Raw genomic sequence first — 14,828 nt, 5'->3', positions numbered from 1 at the left:
AAGTCACTAAGATGAAATAACTTGCTCCAGGTCATAGCATAACTAACAGAATCTGGATCTAAATTCAGGTGTATATGACTTCTCAACTAAGTGCAAGCAGAATGTCATGTATTGATTTAAATATGAAGAATAAGAAACTTGTAGACCTCTTATTCAAATTAATATCAATACTGCTTATTTTTTTTAAAGATTATTTATTTTCGGGGGGAGAATGTGCGTGTTCTAGGGTACGGGAGGCGGGGCAGAGGAAGATGGAGAGAATCTCAAGCAGACTCCTTGCTGAGTGGGGAGCCTGACACAGGGTTTGATCTCATGACCCTAAGATCATGACCTGAACCAAAATTAGGAGTCAGACACTTAAAAGACTGAGCTACCCAGCTGCTCTGCCCCTCAATATTGCTTATTAATAACATTTCTATAGTTACAATGATGAAAAACTATGAAATTTTCAATATTATATTTAAGGAAGTTTTAATATTAAAAGCATTACGTGTATTAAAAAAAGAGGTAATCTATTTTTTATATTGTAACATGTGATCAATCTGGTGTCAAATAATGAAGATTCATATAGAAGTAGATTCTGTAAGTCTGAACTGTCCAACAGGATAACCACTGGCAATATACGTGGCTATTTATATTTAAAAACTGAAATGAAATATAATTAAAAACTTAGTTCCCAAGTCACCCTAGCTACATTTTAAGTATTCAATGGCTACCTGAGGCTAGAGAGTACTGTATTGGACTCTGCAGGTCTAGAGTTCAGAAAAGAGGTCTGGGCTGAAGATAAAACACTGGCATATAGGTTTTATTTAAAGTCAAGAGATCACCAAGGAAATGGATATATATGTGTATATACCCATTCCATATGAATATATGTATACATACTCATATATATATACACATATATATGAAATAAAAGGGGATCAGATTGCAGTGGAGCAATCTAATAAGACACGGAAGAAAAGAGGAAGAATCAGCAAAAGAGAATGCAGAGTGGTGGCTAATGAGATAAAAGGAAAACCGAGAATGTGGTGTCCCAGAAACCAGTGTATTAAGAAGCCATCAAATGTGTCAAGGGCTGCTGATAAGTAAGATAAACACAAAGAGTTGACCATGGGAATGAGCAATGTGAAAGTCACTGGTAAGCTTGAAAAAAACAGGTTAGAGATTTCAACAAATTTATAGAAGATGAAAAGTGATTAGAAACATCTGCCTGAAAACCTTATGATGAGCTGCAGTAGATACAGAATCTATCTGGACAATGAAAGTCAAGACCTGTGAACACAGAAACAGCATCTTTGGTAGGGGGGAAACAAAACAAAACCCAGGAGAAATAACTGAACGTTAGTATGTAAAACACTTAGGCCAAACAGGCTGCAGATCCCACATAAAATGGATGCTGCTGAGCACTAACCATAGGCAAAAAAAGATTAAAAATTAAAAAATAAATCAGTGGAATTGTCCCTAAAAATATTATTGACACACCACTTGGGAAGAGTGAAGACTTCTACAGTGAATACTACTGTCCCCTTATTCTCATTCTGGCAATAAGTCTGATAGCCTGACAGGTGGATTCATTTATCTTGCTTGCTTACCCTAAATATAAGCTGCCAGTTAATATGTCTTAGCCATAAATACAAAGGTCTCAAGAGATTTCTGCTAAAGTAAACAAAATAGCGAGATAATAGCGCTATTTACACAACAGAAGAGGGACACTATATTCGTACCCAGTCCTTCATTTTTAAAAAGAGACAGACACCAAGGATCATCAGATATAGAGGAAAAACCATTGGCATGAAAGAAAAAGATAGGATACATAAACAGATGAAAAAACTGAGCACAAAGGAAAATATCAATTCAGAGAAAAGAACTTAGAGAGATTTAGGAAGATGTAATGACACCCACAAAACTCTGACATTAGAAAAAAGGAACAAACAAGATAAGAAAGAGATCATAAAGATCAAAAGGACTCTTGGTGAATTAAGATTTAGAATAAAGAACTGAGAAGGCTCTGAGACTAACTAGTTAGAGGAAAGGATAAGGAGTCAAAGATGGGTCCACAGTTTCTACCTGAAAAATGGTAATGCTGTCATCGGAAATGAGACAGGAGAGTAAAATACAGAAGCTTCTTTCAGGAAATTAAAGCTCATGCATGACGATGATTACGTTTCTGTCACATATATGACAAAAGTGGTTAGTTTACATACATCTTGCTATACAAGCTTGCGGCTGAATATCTTTTCTGAAATTAGTTTTCATATTTCAGAACCATTTATGCTACAGCAGCTCTGTTTAACTTTGCCTATGCTCTCAAAAGATTTACTCATGATCTTTTAAAAAAGGATGCTATATGCAAATATCTTCTATAAATCTTCAAAATATAAAAAAAGACAAATTAAGAAGTTGTCAACTGGAAAGTTTTAGAAAAGGTAACCATCAGAATATCTATAAAATGCAAATTCAGTGGTCTGGCAGGTAATCTGGCTGCATTAGGATAAAATTATATAGTTTTCATTTTTAATAAATCAATAGGATCTCATTTTAATTTCTTGTAGTTAATGGTTTTCAGTTGCCTTCTTTTTACTATTCAGTGAATATTAATATAATTATTTCACCTTTAAAATTAACCTACTGGGCAAATGCTACAATATATGTCAACGACTAAATTTAATAGGTTCTTAAACAAAACACACACCCACACACAGAGAAATGTGACTATTTTTAACAGATGGGGAAAAGGTTGAAAATTGTAAGGTTGGAACCTATACACCATGTAAATATCATGTAAAATAGCTTCTTAGAAAATAATTGGGCAGGAAATAGTGGACAAATTTAAGCTCATTCAAATCAAGAGATTTAAATGAGGAGAAAAGTTTGTATTCATATTCTCTCTTCAGAGGGTAATAGGAGAAATTTAGTAACTAGACGGGGACCTTAATACTAAGTGTATATATCCATGTGAATGATGAACCACTGAGTACACTAATATTTACTAGAGTTGATAGAATAATTTTTAAATTAGGAAATGATAAATATATAGGATATACTTTATTAACACAGAAACACTTTAATAATTCAAGTAATATTTATTATTCAGGAAATATAGGAGCTTCTATTACAAGTGAGGATAAGTTTTAGTTTTAAGTTGGATCACTGGAGAATCACTTAGTAAAATACTGATATTGGTGGCTAAAATGGCACCTTATATCTTTAATGTACCAAACATCAATTTTAGAGAACCCAATTACAAGCGACAACAACAAAAAAATCTAACAAATGAAATCTCAGTCTTTGTGGAAGGGGAATATAAAATAGTGATGTGTTAAAGAAAAAAAAATCCATGAAATCAAGGTCATTTGCTCAGTGTCCAGAAAAATTCAAATATGAAAATAGTCCCACACCTCCAGGGCTTTTGTGTTGACTGGTACTTACGGGGAAAGCCAAAGTTTCAAAAGCTAAGTGGGTTCCAGTGGATTAAGTCTGAGATGCTTGTTTGGAAACTTTCGTCTTAAAATTACTTTATTTTAATGTCTTTTTTGGCATGCTTCTGAAAATTCTAGATCCATTATTTGCTTCTGTGACATGTTCTTTTTTCTATACTATCACTTAACACATTTTATTAAATCATGTCTTAAAATAAGACTTCCTCCATTCCTCTGACCACAGTACAAATTGCACGATTTCAAACTTAAAAAAAAAAATCAAAAGAACTTCCTAGGAAAGCTCATGTTGTTTATGCCTACAGTTTCTTATGGATTTCAAAGTATTAAAATATTTTTTCTGATCCTCATAATTCTATGAAGTAGAAAATTCATATGAAGTAGAATATAGAGCTAATACACCTGGAGAGATAAAGGCAGTTAGCCGAGGTAACAGCTGGGAAGTGGCACAATTAGGGCTCAGGTCCAGCTCCCCTGTCTTTTTGGACCCCAGGTCCAGTACTTTCTGCACCATAAAGCACACATGCTGAATTCAGAAAAGTGGTTGTTCTGGAAAACAAATTCTTGCTTTTAAAAATTGTATAATAAAAACATTTTTGATTCTTTTTAGTACCATAAAGCACATTTAAGGACATCTGTCTACAGAAAATCAATTCTGTAGACATCTTTTTTTTTTTTAAAGATTTTATTTATTTATTTATTTGACAGAGAGAGACACAGCGAGAGGGAACACAAGCAGGGGGAGTGGGAGAGGGAGAAGCAGGCTTCCCGCGGAGCAGGGAGCCCCATGCGGGGCTCGATCTCAGGACCCTGGGATCATGACCTGAGCTGAAGGCAGACGCTTAACGACTGAGCCACCCAGGCGCCCCTCTGTAGACATCTTTATCTGTGACAGTGAATTGATTCCTCTCACTCATCCCACCACCTGAACTGAAATCTTGGAATTCTGGAAGTTTGAAATCAGAATAAAATGTGCTTTTCAACTAACAGTTTAAATTTCATTAAGTAATACTATCAGAAAACTGCCAATTCTGAAAATATGAGAAAGTTCTTTGAAGCTCATTTTACCTTCCTTAAAATGGAAACCCCCTTTCGCCATCAGCTGTGTTTATTCAGGGTCATTCTAACTCCTAATTTTTGCCCAAATGTTTTCTTTCCCTTCCTTTGAAATACAAGAAGCATCATGTTTCCAACTTTGATGTAATCTACCTCCTACAATGGGTTATATAATGATATCACAAAATCTCTGGTGAAACTATGACCCAGGATTCATTTTAGATTTCAGTGATATTATTTTCAAAGTTTTACATTTTTCTTTTTCTTTTTTTTAAAGATTTTACTTACTTATTTGAGAGAGAGAGAGGGTACAAGCAGCGGGGAGGAGCAGAGGGAGAGGGAGAAGTAGACTCCCTGCTGAGCTGGGAGCCCAATGTGGGGATCGATCCCAGGACTCTGGGATCATGACCTGAGCTGAAGGCAGACGTTGAACCGAATGAGCCACCCAGGCACTCCAAAAATGTTGTATTTTTCTATAAAAAATTAAAACCTTAAGAGATACTGAAATCTTGAAAACAATAAAAATAAACTTTAACTGGAAATTGGCTCCTAATTTTAAGAGCTGGTCAAAGGAATAAGTGTGCAATTGTCAAAGACATGCAAAACTCAATGGAAAAATAGAGTTCTTCAAATATTAAACATGTAGATGCACAGAAGTTAATTTGACATCTCTTAACCAATACTGAAGTCATCTGAATCATTTTATGATTATGTTTAAATCAAATACTTGGACTATTTAGGATGAGATAAAAAGTTAGATTAAATGGTTGGCTATAAAGTTTAATATATATTTATATAGGCTAATAGAAAGTACAAACAAAATATGGAGAAGACAGAAGCTATAGATTATTTTTAAAAACCATGTCACACTCTGTTTTTCCCATCAAACTCCAAGTCCACAATTAAAAAAGATGCTATAAAAATTACATTAATAAAGACATATTAATAAAATGATTCATGTTTTGTATGGCAAGTTATCTACCGAATATGAAGTAAATTTAATTTCGAGCCATGCTGTGAAAAGACCTACTAAGTACATAAAAATGAAACATGCTGTCCTTCAAATAGAAACATGAAAAGATGATATAACTACCCCCCGCCAACAAATACACACTTCCTGCTAATTTCTGCTCCCCCCATAACAGTAACTAATTCTAATTTTTACTGAATAATCCACATTTTAAAATTTACTTCCATAAAAACTCCTGAGATGTTTCAGTGGGATCTGAGATTCAGACAAATGATCACAGAACAAAATTTCCCTGCAGAGAAACTCTTGATTTGACTGTGGCCTTAAATACTACAGTCTCACTGGAACCAAACCTTAAAAAAAAAAATCTAATAACTAGCAAACACAGAATTATATTTAAAGGTCAAAGAAAAATATAAATTCATTAATCCTCAGGAAATACCTTCTTGACACCTCAATTTTAACACCTGCACCTGTTCCACAGACGCGGTACTGTTCAGGTTATTACTCTACAGTAGATCATAGACCTTCAAAGCTGGTAACAAAAGATAACACCCCAGCCAGAGGGACCATGGGGCAGAGTGGGAGGTCACTGGGCCAGGAATGAAGGAGTGGCTCCAGGCACAGCCTCACGGAGGGTCAGTCCACTCCACCTCGTGCACCTGTGCCCTCCTCTAGAAGTAGGCAGTTTGGTTCTGTAGGATGAGAAGGACTGAGGGAGGAGATCTTGCTTTATGACACCACCAGCTATATGGACTCTGACAAGCCAGCCTCTCTGCCTCTCAGCCTCTCACTTTCACTCTAACGCGGCTGTGTAGCAAGTTTTAAGGTCCTAGAAGCTCTAGAAAGATTCCACTCCGTGTGATTTTAATGTTTACCCTACTCCTTAGAAAGTTTTATTGAGGATCAAATGAGAATGTACATGAAAGCACTTCATCATTTTTTTTACAAACACAAATTGCTGTTATTATTTTAGAGATCTTCATTATACTAAGGAAGCATGGACACAGTTTTGAGATGCAGTATTAGATGTTCTCTACATGGTGAGGCATTATGAGCTACACCCTACAATTTAACCTAAAATGTTAAAATTATAATTTTCTTTTATTCTGCACAGCTTTATTAAAGTATAATTGACAAAACTGTAAAATTTTCTTTCTCATAAAAGTTACTTGGGGAGAGATTTATAGTTTTAACTTTAATAGGATTAATAGGATTAGTGGACTGATTCCTTTGTAATTAAGAACCCAGAGTAAAAGCCTAAAGAATAGTTCTGGAAGTAAGTATCTCGTAAGAGTTGTATCCAGCTTTTTTCCTCTCTAACCCATTCCTCACTTAGTTACCAGATGTGTTTTTTTAAAACACTTTTATCATATGTCTTTCATACTCATACCTTTGGACAGCTTTAGTTTATCTAAAAAATAAAATATGAATTCCTCAGTAGGACACAATTTGGCCTCAATCTACCTTTACAGACTCAGTTCTTCCTAAACACATCCACCTCAGCATTTCTTCCAGCTAACTGAGAGTCAACCTGAGCCCTAGCCAAGTCAAGCTGTCCTCAAGGTGTAGGTCTGGTTACCTAGTTCTTGGATCACCTGGCATGGCCTCCTGAACAAACCCCACCCCCACCAACCTACTGATGAGGCCAACATGAAAACAGAGACACAATCATGGAAGGTTTTATAAGACAGGGTAAGGACTCTGAGAATCATTTTAATTGTGATAGGAAGACATTTAAGAGTTTTTAGCACGGAAGTAACATGATCTAATTCATTTTTTAAAGAATCATTTTGGCTGCTATGGGGAGAATAAGCTAAGAGACAAGAGTAGAAGTAGGGAAGTGGTGGGGAAAAACACAACTAAAAAATGGCTGCAACCTGAACAACTGGGTAAATGTGGTTAGAGTGCTGGGATTAGGAAGCCTTGGTGTGTAGGAAGGAAAGTAGAGGTTGAAGAAGGGGTTTGGGGCATGAGTTTTGTTTGGACATATAAAATCTGAGAAACCTCAGGGTGCCTGGGTAGCTCAGGTGGTTGAGCATCCGCCTCTGTTTCAGCTCAGGTCATGATCTCATGGGTCGTGAAGCGGAGCCCTGCGGGGGGTTCTGCGCTCAGCGAGGGAGGGGGCGTCTGTTTGAGATTCTCTCCCTCTGCCCCTTCCCCAGTGTGTGCACACATGTACATACTCTCTCAAATAAATACATAAATCTTTTAAAAAAAATCTGAGAAAGCTCTTGGTTGCTCTATCCCTCTTTATTCCAGTGACACTCTGTTTATACTGTGATTTTATAATCTATCACATGCTGACAGAATTTGTTCCATGCTTATCACTCTCTCTAGTCAGACTGGCTGCTTGAGGGCGGAGACTGTAATATTTAGTCCATATCCTTAAGAGAGGACCTTCAACAAAGCAGCCACTTAAAGTGACTGTAGAATGAGAAAAGGTACTGTTCTAGAAACTCTGAGGAATGCAAACCTAGGAAGAAAGTTACTTTTCTAGCAGTCTCCATCATCTAGAACTTACCCCAAATCAGGGTTAACAGAAGTTACTGCAGGCCATAAACCTGCCTCGGAGTCTAGCCTTCCAGTATAGAAACTCATATATAAAATATATCAAATCAACCTGTGCTCTTCAGCCTCCTAACATGAGGGCTAGGGCGCCCATACTGATTAGCTCTATGTCAAATAGCTTTTCTTTCTTTTTTTTTTTTTAAGATTTTACTTATTTGAGAGAGAGAATGCACGAGCGAGAGAGCACAAGCAGGGGGAAGGGCAGAAAGAGAGGGAGAAGCAGGCTGCCCACTGAGCAGGGATCCTGATGCAGGGCTCGATCCCAGGACCCTGGGATCATGACCTGAGCCGAAGGCAGACACTTAACTGACTGAGCCACCCAGGCACCCCTAAATAGCTTTTCTTTTCTTTTTTAAAGATTTTATTTATTTATTTGACAGAGAGAGACACAGCAAGAGAGGGAACACAAGCAAGGGGAGTGGGAGAGGGAGAAGCAGGCTTCCCGCCGAGCAGGGAGCTTGATGTGGAGCTCGATCCCAGGACCCTGGGATCATGACTTGAGCCGAAGGCAGACACTTAACGACTGAGCCACCCAGGTGCCCCTAAATAGCTTTTCTTTATACTGTACAAAGCCAAACATTTACAGATATGACTTAAATATTTACATAGGTTTACAAGTTAAGATTTTTATTTTTAAACATCCTATCTACATTAGTTTTTGTAGTCTTTTTTTAAAGATTTTATTTATTTTAGAGAGAGAGCGAGCAAGCACGAGTGGATGCACATGTTGGGGCAGAAAGGGAGAGGGACAAGCAGACTCAGAGTTGAGCGTGAAGCCCCACGTGGGGCTCCACAGGATGTGGAGGAGGCTCGATCCCATGACCCTGAGATCACAACCTGACCAGAAATCAAGAGTTGATGCTTAACCAGCTTAGCCAACCAGGCGCCCCAGTTTTTATAGTCTTATTTTTCAGATTCTAATATATATAGATTCTTGTATTTCAGATTCTAATAGATTTCTTGTACAGTCAGGAACACTTAACTGTTTATCCCTTTTTAAAGCTCATTTGAATACTGAATAGAATCACAGAGGGTTTTTTTTGAAGATTTTATTTATTTGACAGAGAGAGAGAGAGGGACACAGAGAGAGAGCGCACACGCAGGGGGAGCGGCAGGCAGAGGGAAAGGCAGAAGCAGAGCCCGACACGGAGCTCTATCCCAGGACCCTGGGATCATGACCTGAGCTGAAGGCAAACGCTTACCTGACTGAGCCACCCAGATGCCCCTAGAATCACAGAATTTTTAAGACAGAAACTCATTAAATCCAGAGCCCTTGTTTATCTGTAGGGATAAGAAAACTGAGGCCTGAAAAAATTTCTCAAGATTCTACAGTCATTTAGAAATGGAACCAGGTGTAGAAACTACCTCACCTGTTTCCTACTGCATAATTCTTTTCCACAAAGATAAACTTCTTAATGAATAAAATGGATTAATTTGGCCATTTTGCAATGGACTACATATTCTGCTTTTATAATTTTTCTATACAGTGATATCTCAACAACTTTTATAGGAAGGCTATGCCTTAAAATGAGGTCAAGCATATTAATAACTAAAATAGTCAAGTGAGGGCTTAATGGTAGTGCTTCCGAGATAGTGTACACATACAGACATGCATGATAGAAATGCTACACTCAAGAGCTATATGGCCATGGAAAGCTGAAGGTGAGATGGACCAAAGCCTATGCATAATGGTGAAGTTTGTAAGACTTGCCATTATCATATCTGGCTTTCCCTTTATTCTTTATCTGTCTCAGTGGTAATCCCTCTTCCCATTTCAAAAGGCTTCCTATATATCCTTATTTTTCCCTTTATGGAATAGGAAAGAATTTTGTATCTATTATCTTCACCTTGTTTTCTGACAAACTTAAGACGCTACTTGAATGAATTTTAATCAATATATTAACTCAACCAGACATTTACATTCTATGCTTTTGATCCTGAAGTGTGGAATCACGGATTTGTTCCCAGAAGAATTTTAGACCTCAACAGGGAGATGACAGGAATCAAGTGGTGGAGACTGGTTCTCTCCCTCCTAGTCATTAAAATGACATGATCTGAAGGCAAACCAAGTATCTAGATAGGGTGTAGAGAATAAGAGTCTAAAGGGGTGGCACACAGTGTGCCCTCTACTGTTTGTAAGAATGACCAAAGCCATTGTTCCAACTTCTGACACACATCTGAAACACTAGAAATTTAAAATTTCTAAGGTTTGGGATAACTTCATTATTATAGTGATTTGCAATTAGAATTAAAAGTATGTTCAAAGCTAGCATACATACACTCATCACGTTTGTTAAGTATGTTATATTCATATGGTACTTTATGTTTACCAAGTGTTTTCTTGAACTTCAACAATATCTAATGTAAACATCATTTCCACTTTCAAATGAAGATTTAAGGTTCTCAGATAATAAGGGTAATAAAAGGCACAGCCAGGACTGAATATAAGAATTCTTAATCCCAGTATGCTCTCTCTGTAATGTGTAACTTATACAGCAATATTAAAATACAATAATATTAAAATAGCTTGTGTATGTAAACTCCAAACACTTTTAAAGTAGAAAAGTAATATGGTCCCCAAATTTCTAAATAAATTATGTTGATCTTTTGAAGCTCAAATTTATTATAATCTCTTTGACAAAGATAATTGTTTTGTTCTCTGCTGTCTCGTCTTTCTAAAAGAATTCAATAGAAAAAATACTGTGAAAACATACAGCTAAATGAACAGAAATAGTCATCTTTAATTACCCAAAATATACGTTTCTCACTTTGATGCTTTTTCTTTGACGTCCTTTGAGAATCTTATTCAAATAAATTTAAAACATTAGCCTAAAAATTTGCAACTGTACCGTTCGTTTCAACTCAGTGATTCATGTAGATTTTTGTAACTAGGTTCTTTGCATATTTTATTAATTTGCCAACTTTGAAGAAACACGGTATCACTGGCAGGTTGTATCCTGTTTCTCCCAAATGCATTTTACCTTGGCTTTTCTTGAAATGAGTTATAAAATGGGATTACCCATCAACTATGGTTCCTTTATCCAAGGGAAACTGAATCAGATTTAATATTACACAGATTTAAAACTCACATGTTTTGCTACTTTAAAATTATTTTCTGTTCAATAAAACAGAGCTTGAGAGTATCCACTATTAATGTTACCAAATTCAAATTTGCTTTTGAAATAACTTTAGTGATTATAAAGAAAAAAGACACTAGAACGTCATTCAAATGTGAAAACTGATCATTACAAAGCTATGGGCTATATTCCTGAAGTGAAATAAATGACATTCATTAAAAAAAAAAAATCATCTGAACATTTAAAAGAATACTCAAAATAAGAAAGGGGCTCACCGGTCTGAGTGAAACCAAACTGATGTAGAATCTGATGAGCGGCCAGCATGTCCGACTGTCTTAACTTTGACTGCTGTGAGGAGACTGATGTTGAAGTAAACGAGAGATTTTTGTTGACCTGTAATAGGAAAGGCAAATCAGAACCAAAGTGTAATTTCCTGGGTTACTGATGCAAAAACTGGATGAGAAATATTTGCTTACAATGCAAACCAGGCCACATGGTAGGTCAAAACAAATGGTAAGGACTTATATGCTTAGTTTTAAAAGTTTACGAAACAGAATAGTTTTTATCAAGGAAGGAGCACAGTGGTAACGAAAGCATCACTATAGGAAAGCACATCTGCCTTACAAAAACAAATCTGCTTTTCATAGAATTGACATTATTAACTTAAAATAGAGTGTTCTTACAAGTTATGCAAAGACGTGAAAATTAAAAGTGACCCCACCCCCGACTTTCAATTAATAAAGTTAAAATGTTTCACAGCCACATTTCTTTAGCATTTTGTGAACTAGCGGGTCCTTCCTTTTCAGCGAATGCACAGAAAACACCTATAATATCTGTTTACATACATCATGGGGACCCAGGTATCAGAGCTGTAACCTCACTTGCCAAGTGGAATAGCTCCCATTGCATCAAAACCCTTATTCTTAAGACACTGTTTAAAAACAGTACTGATATAATGATGAAGCAAAATTTCTGTAAGTAAATACGATGCTCTATTAACACAAAAAGCTTACTATGACTGTCTGAATACAATACTGTCTTCCAAAAATGATACCTGTAACAAGTACAACAACAGGTCACAAAAAAGTTTTAAATGTGTATTAGGAAACTTATCTTGTAACTTAGAATTAATTTTGGCAATGATCTAGTCTCTTGTTCAATTATTAAATTATTCATTATATACTTATTATTTTTTGAAGTATCTTCATTTTCAGAAATCATGATAAAATGTGATCTAATTCTGAAAAATTTGGAAGTTTGAATTTCTAATTTACTGCAAAATGTAATCTGTGACTTGCCAACTGTTAAAGGATAATTTATGGCATATATATACTAATATATGAAAATAGCTGCCTTCTCTCTTTTTAAAGAATAATCGAAACCACTCAGGACTACCACTGTATTAGCATTTAAAGATTCCCTTTTGGTGCTCTACATAGTAGTGGACTGTGGTTATTACATGTCCTTTATCTGACTCATCATTTACATAACGTTTGTAAATGCTTCTCTTCTTTCAAACAGTGACAGTAAATGGTGTATCTTAGATTAAGCTTTTTCTCTTAAAGCAAAGGGCTTTTACATATTTGGTGAAAAAGTCCATTCATTAAGACCATATGACAATATAGTTCCAAAGTTGGTAAACTGTTGTGATATCATTTTATAAAAAACAAAAATATTTTTCAAAGTAGTTAGATGGGATCAAATACCACACCAGTGCTAAAAAAAACTATCTAGCTTTAAAAATTCTATCAGAATCCATTATTAAACACTGACCAAAATTAATGGTGACTATTTATATTAATACAATACCTAAAGTAACAACGAAATCATCTCATATCTTTGAGCTTTATTTCCATCTTTAAGCGCAGATAATAAATATTTAAAAAAGTAGGTATGCTTCAATGGGAATGTGCTGGAGGAACAATAAAGATGACTGGTATTATAAAGTGCCATTCGCATATGCAAATACATAAAGCACTAAATAACGTATTAAATAAAAAATAGATTTAAGTAGAGTATGTTGGCAAAGGGAAGCCATAGGCTACTACACAAATAAAGTTCTACAGAAATATTAGTTACTATTATTAACATCACTAGAAGTCAGAGTAATTAGGAACATGTAATTTAACATGATGATGCAGTAAATATTTCAGAGTGCTATGCTTTTAAATGGAAGTACTATATACAATGATATATTACCCCTTAACAATCTAATCCACTTCTCTTTTTAGAATCATTTTCAGTTTTACTTCTGTGTTCTTAAAAATTTTTATCCTACATGTCAAACAATGCATTTTGAAATCTGGTGCAAAAGAACAGGTGTATGCTGGGGACGGGACACACACACACACAATAGGCTTTTCAGTCTTCCTCTTCAGATGTTTACTTGTGCTAAAACCAAAAAGAACACCAGGAAAGCTAGAATAGGATACTTAAATGTCTCTGCTCAAACAGAAAGACTTTACAGTTTTTTTCTAAGCATTTTTAAAATTCTGCTCTTTCTTGACACATTTCTTGAGAGACTATCTAATATCTATGAAGTGGTAAGTGACAACATACAGCAGATTTCAAAGGTCTTGGACAGTTGTTAATTATTACAGTGATTTGAAATTAGCACTCAAAGTATTTTCAGAGCTAGCCTATACATATGCACTACTTTACTTAGAGGGAGAAAAATAATAATAACCATTAAACAGAGTGAAGCAATATCTATTTTTGAAATACATGCTGTGGAAAAGAATTGCTTAATAATTTTACAACAACAGAGAGGTTGGCTAAGATAGTCTACCCTACACGAATCTGCCCTCTTTTCACAACACATTCTTCTGCTTGCTTCATGCAAAAACCACAGTCTGCCAAAGTCAGTTTAATACCTCCAAACTGGGGAAAATGAAAAGCATACAAATTTAATGAAATTCATAATAGAAAAAAAGAAAAAGTATCACCTGAACTTCGTGTCACGTTAATCACAAAAATGTTTTTGCCTGCTCTTTCAGAGCAGAAGCAGCTTTGTACAAAATATGCAAATTCTAATTCCCTAAGAGAAGGTTAATTTTTTTTTTTTTTGAGGTTAATTTTCGTATTAAAAAAGTCACTGTCTGGATCTAAAACTGAGTGCACAACACTGAACAAGCTAACAATTAGTTTTTTAGTGGTTAGCTAAACTATGAAACCTTTGGGAGATATATAACATTCATTTTCATATACATTTACAAGCCTAATCATCTTCGCTGATTTTAGATTATATGCTACATTCACCTAAAGTAGAATTGTTTTTAAAATTTCAAGCTGTGAAGACACCTCAAATTGGTTTTAAATTATAACCTGGAAGATGATAATACTGTCTATATACTTATGTTTATAAATTTGTCTCCCTCCCTCCTCCAGAAGGCTATTTTTTTCCCATTAAAATCGAACAACAATGTAGGTAATACTTCAATTTGAAGATGGTTCTGGTTGCAAAAAAACCCCCAATGCCCAGGAAACATTCTGTTGCAAATCAAACTTCTGTTATAAAAATTAGAATCCCAATAATTAAAGAACAAGTGAAACAGAAAACTTGAGCCAGAGATTCAGGGCAACTGAAGCCAGGTATCAACATTCTCGTACCATAAATTTAAAGCAGCTTAAGTTCCTGTGATTTCTAGGTAAGTAAAACCTAACAAATGAGTAGCCTATGGTATCATAAAGAGAAATTCAAACATGAGCTCTACG

The 14,828-nt window shown here is 35.5% G+C and overlaps 1 protein-coding gene across 17 annotated transcripts in view; it reads right to left on the bottom strand.

Annotated features, from left to right (window-relative positions):
* The window catches only part of AHI1 (Abelson helper integration site 1), a 221,376-nt gene that overhangs the window by 106,767 nt on the left and 99,781 nt on the right, over positions 1-14,828 (bottom strand). For all 17 annotated transcript variants that reach the window (XR_004299980.1, XR_004299981.1, XR_004299983.1 and 14 more), the window contains one exon: positions 11,390-11,507. Coding sequence is in view for 13 of the 17 variants with exons in the window: in XM_032407823.1 (XP_032263714.1) it covers positions 11,390-11,507 (118 nt within the window). In the remaining 4 variants the exon portion in view is untranslated. The remainder of the gene's footprint in view (positions 1-11,389; positions 11,508-14,828) is intronic.

Source organism: Phoca vitulina, unplaced genomic scaffold (genome assembly GCF_004348235.1).
Source record: "Phoca vitulina isolate PV1807 unplaced genomic scaffold, GSC_HSeal_1.0 scaffold9, whole genome shotgun sequence".
NCBI classification, from domain to species: domain Eukaryota; kingdom Metazoa; phylum Chordata; class Mammalia; order Carnivora; family Phocidae; genus Phoca; species Phoca vitulina.
This window is presented reverse-complemented; position numbering and strand designations above follow the sequence as displayed.